The 4518-nt window shown below is 36.2% G+C and overlaps 1 protein-coding gene across 1 annotated transcript; it reads left to right on the forward strand.

Moving 5' to 3' along the window:
* Positions 1–389: 389 nt before the first annotated feature.
* LOC110092447 (pyrophosphate--fructose 6-phosphate 1-phosphotransferase subunit beta-like) lies at positions 390–3085 on the forward strand. Its single transcript, XM_020817005.2, has 3 exons — positions 390–634; positions 751–912; positions 1030–3085. The coding sequence occupies exons 1-3, from the start codon at positions 475–477 to the stop codon at positions 1206–1208; spliced, it is 501 nt and encodes a 166-aa protein (XP_020672664.1). The 5' UTR covers positions 390–474; the 3' UTR covers positions 1209–3085.
* Positions 3086–4518: the final 1433 nt, after the last annotated feature.

The raw sequence follows: 4518 nt of genomic DNA on the forward strand, positions 1-4518 counted from the left end.
TATAAATTTTAATATTTCATTCTATGCACCCAAATTTGTTCTATGGGTATTAATCATGTAATATTAATATTTTGGATGTTAGATATGTAAATAACATAAAATAAAGTGGTATTTATGTAAAACCCCAGATTAGAATGATTAATATAAATTATAAATTAAGTGGTTTAAATAAAAAAAAATCTTAGCCATATAATACAACTTCCAAAATATCATGGGTACAAATCCACATCAAATGATTTTCATAATCCACTAGCAATCCTCGCTCACCAATCTACGCGCCACTCTGCCTCCTGACCCGACCCATTTGGGCCCCACTCGGAAAACAGGGCAGCAGCACAACGTTTTCTAACCTCACATAGAGTCCGCCCCATTTTCTTATAAATCACGTCAAATTAGTACGGTCCACCCAACTCGATCTGTTCTCCTTCACCGTCCGCTTCGTCGCTCGATCTCTACGGATCTCAATCTCCGGCAATGGCAATCAACGGGACGGTGCCATCCTCCGGCCGACTCGCCTCCGTCTACAGTGATGTTCAGATAAGCCGCCTCAACCACCCCCTCCCTTTACCGGCCGTGCTCAAGTCTTCTTTTAAGATAGTCGACGGCCCGCCAAGCTCCGCCGCCGGGAGTCCAGGTTCGGCTGCTAACCTTTCGCATTTTTTGGAATCTCTTTGGAGCTGTTTACTTGTTTGTTGTGTCTTTTGAATATCCAATCGTGAATCTTGTGATTCCATTTTTATTTCGTTGCAGAGGAGATCGCGAAGCTTTTTCCCAGCCTTTTCGGCCAGCCATCGGCATCGTTGGTGCCGAACGGAGCTGATCCGACGGAGCTGGGTGAGAGTCTCAAGATCGGTGTTGTGCTTTCGGGAGGGCAGGCCCCGGGTGGGCATAATGTGATTTCTGGAATATTTGGTGAGCGAATATCCATCCATGTGTATTTTGTGATCATCTTTTGCTCTTCTTAGATGTGGGATGGTGATGAAATTCATTTTTCTAAATGTAAAATTGGGTTTGTTGTTTTGCTTTTAGATTACCTGCAGGATCGTGCTAAGGGGAGCACGCTCTATGGGTTCAGGGGCGGGCCGGCGGGTATCATGAAGTGTAAATATGTGGAGCTGACCCCGGAGTTTATCTATCCCTACCGAAATCAAGTAATTGATGTGCCTGTTCTCATTGGCCTTGTTTATCTTTTAAATCACGTTATTTAGGGTGCTCTTTCTTTGTTTGAAATCAATCTAACTGTTCTGAAGATTAGGTCTGGAACGGTCAACACCATTGTTTGCGCCTTGTTGCCCACTTTTGAGTTTCGTGCATTTTCGGTGTTGCTGCCCCTATAAATAATCTCTAGGAAGATTGTGATCAAATAGTGTTACGAGTCGAAGCTGCAATTTATAATTATTTATTTATTTCATCGGTTGATGCACATAGATTAAAGTTCATGATATTATTTTTTTAAATATCTTAATTTCAAGCCATATGGTAATTTTTACTGTCATTAGACTGATAAATTTGCTACAGTGTTATTATTTTTTTTAACATTTTCTTCATAACTTATTTATTAATATTATTTTTTATGACCTTTGTCATCATCTGTATAGCCCCCATCCCCCCGCCCCCCACTATATATTTTTTCCTTAGTTATGGATGTTTGTTCAAGAGATTTGCAAGAGGTTGTACCTTGTGTATGTTTTTTGCTGATGATATTCTTCTTGTTGATAAGACTAGGGAGGGAGTTGAATGAAAACTTAAATTATTGAGTTCAAGCTTGTGTTTAATGGTTTTTGTTTGAGTAGATCTAAAACCAAATACATGGAGTGTAATTTTAGTAGTAATAAATCTAGTGAGGGGATTGTGACTTCGGGCGATGAAGTCATTAAAAAGAGTGCGTGTTTTGTATATCTCGGTCTATTGCTCAAAGTGATGGTAAAATAGATGGAGATATTACTAGTAGAGTTCAAGTTGGATGATTGAAGTGGAGGAATGCATTGGGCCTGTTGTGTGATAGAAAAGTACCTTTCAAACTTAAGGGAAAATTCTATAAGATGGTGGTGCTTTCTAGCGTAGAATGCTAGCTTTTTAAAGAGAAGCATAAACTTAAATTTAGTGTTACAGTGATGACGATACTTAGGATGATGAGTGGCTTTACTCTTAGAGAGAATGCAAAACGAGTATGTACGTATAAATGTTGGAGTAGCTTTAATGGTAGATAAGATTAGAGAGAGTCATCTTAGATGCTTTGGTCAGATAAAACGCCGGCCTTTTGATGGTCCATTTAGGAGAGTAGATGTATTAGAGTTGGCTTATGTTAAGAAAGGTAGAGGTAGATCTAAAAGGACTTGATTAGAAAGTATTAGAAGTTACATATTTTTTATTAAATTTAAATAAAAATTTGACTCTTAACAATACATAATCAGAAAAAAAAGATTCATATAGCTGACCCCATATAATGGGATAAAGACTTAATATTGTTGTTGTTGACATCATCTATATATTCATTGGTTTACCTATGGCTAGTACATGGCAAGTTTTAAATTTAAAAATGAGAATTTGGTTTCAGATTTCTATTGAAACTATTGTGAATGACTTGTGTTAGAAAGTATGCTACATACTGATATTACGATCATTGCCTTTTAATAATTGATTGCCAAAACAATTCATATTTGAAGAAGGTGCATGTATGTAAAGTTTTAGTCCACGTTAGATGCTACTAAGTTTTGGAAGAAATTGTAATATGTTTTATGCTTAATGAAAATTTAAAGGCAATGATGTCAAATATTGGAGGGAAAACAGCTTCTACAAGAATTTACGAGCAGTAGTTTTTACAAGATTGATATTAGGGAAGCCAAACTTATTAGGCATACACAAGGTTTAAAATTGCGTAAATATGCCTCGAGGCATTTTTCGTCCGTGAGGCGAGGCATAAGCCTCGAGGCGGTATGGATGCAAAATTGTGTAAATGAGAATTTCAGGGTTTTAACAGGTAAATAATAGTAAGTTTCTATCATTGTTGAAAGATTTAAAATGATAAAAAAAATGGAAAGTACGAATGCTCCAACCACTAAAATTCTAAAAAAAAAAATTGAAACACAATATTTGAACATAAGATGTGAGATTTGTATCACTATTCCTCCACCATGGAACTTGCAGCCATGTTGAACTAGTGAAAACTAGATTGGAAAATTTTAAATATATGGCTAAGGAATATCAAATCAAATTATATGAAGAACATTATGCTTGTTTAGTGGATCTGCTTGGAAGAGAAGGTCATGTTTATGAAGCTTATAACGTTATATCTGAAATGCCATGAAACCAAATGCAGATACTCTTGAGACATTTTTTTTTAGTTGACAAAAGGTCCATGAGAGGACTGAACTAGCAAAATGGGCAAGGTATAATCTCTTAGCATGGAACCGAATTAACATATGAATTATAAGTCAATGTCTAAATATCTATGCATCTGCTCAGCTTTGGGAGGATGTAGCAAAGATAAGGTGTTGACTAATAAAACAAAAAGGCCTAATAGAATATAAAAAGGAAGTAAAACAAAAGCGTTATAAAGAGGTGATGGTATCTTGAATATGGAGCCTATGGTTGTAATCATAGTGCAGTTAATATAAAACTACTGACCCAACAAGCAAACAAAGGAAAAGGGTTAGAACTTATATTAACATAGTTTTCTATACAACAATCGGTAACGAGTGATCTTCTACAATTTTAATTTGAGAAGAGTTCTACAATCCAGAAAAAACTAGAAGCAACAATAAGCTTAATATTAAAAAAAATGGCACAAGTTTTAAAAGATAAAAAAAAGGAACGAATTTTATCATTTTAAGCTTCTTAGACTTGAAAATGTATTTGCTATTGAGAAGGATTATGTTGAATAAAAAAAAAAAGGAAGAAAAAAATATACATGAAACAAAAATAATAATATACAGCAAATCGAAGAGTTGCATCTCTTCACGCTCTCGAGCCTGCCCCACTTCATCAAACGACGTCGTTCTTCGATTTGGTAACGGTTATTCAGCGATGCATTCAATAAAAAGGAAAAGAGGATAAAGAGAGGAAGGAACACTTTCAATATCTCGAAAAAAAAAAATCCTACTGCCTGCAACTGCGCCTGGCATTCAAAGTTGATTTCGTATCCACGCCTTTCGTCTTCACACCGGCAAGCCAGCATCTACTCCGTCTTTCACTTGGAGTACGTCGGCTGAAATAGCCCGATCTCCCTTGCCGTCAAATACCAATCTGCTGCTTGTTTTGTGTCTTCACTACGTTTGCTGCTTTGCTCATACACAGTACCTGTCACCTTCACTGAGTGGGAACTGTTTTTCATAAACTATTTCAATTCGTACTAATCTGCCTCCAATTTCTCAAGTTTATTGGCCACTTCCATCTCCATTAGCATTTAAATAAGTATTTAAATGCCTTAAGGTGATGTATTCATAAGCAAATAGTACACTTGATCCCACTTTATTAAATATCTTCTTTGAATACAGAATTCAAATTACTACTCTATCT

This window comes from Dendrobium catenatum, unplaced genomic scaffold, assembly GCF_001605985.2.
Source record: "Dendrobium catenatum unplaced genomic scaffold, ASM160598v2 fragScaff_scaffold_357, whole genome shotgun sequence".
NCBI lineage: Eukaryota > Viridiplantae > Streptophyta > Magnoliopsida > Asparagales > Orchidaceae > Dendrobium > Dendrobium catenatum.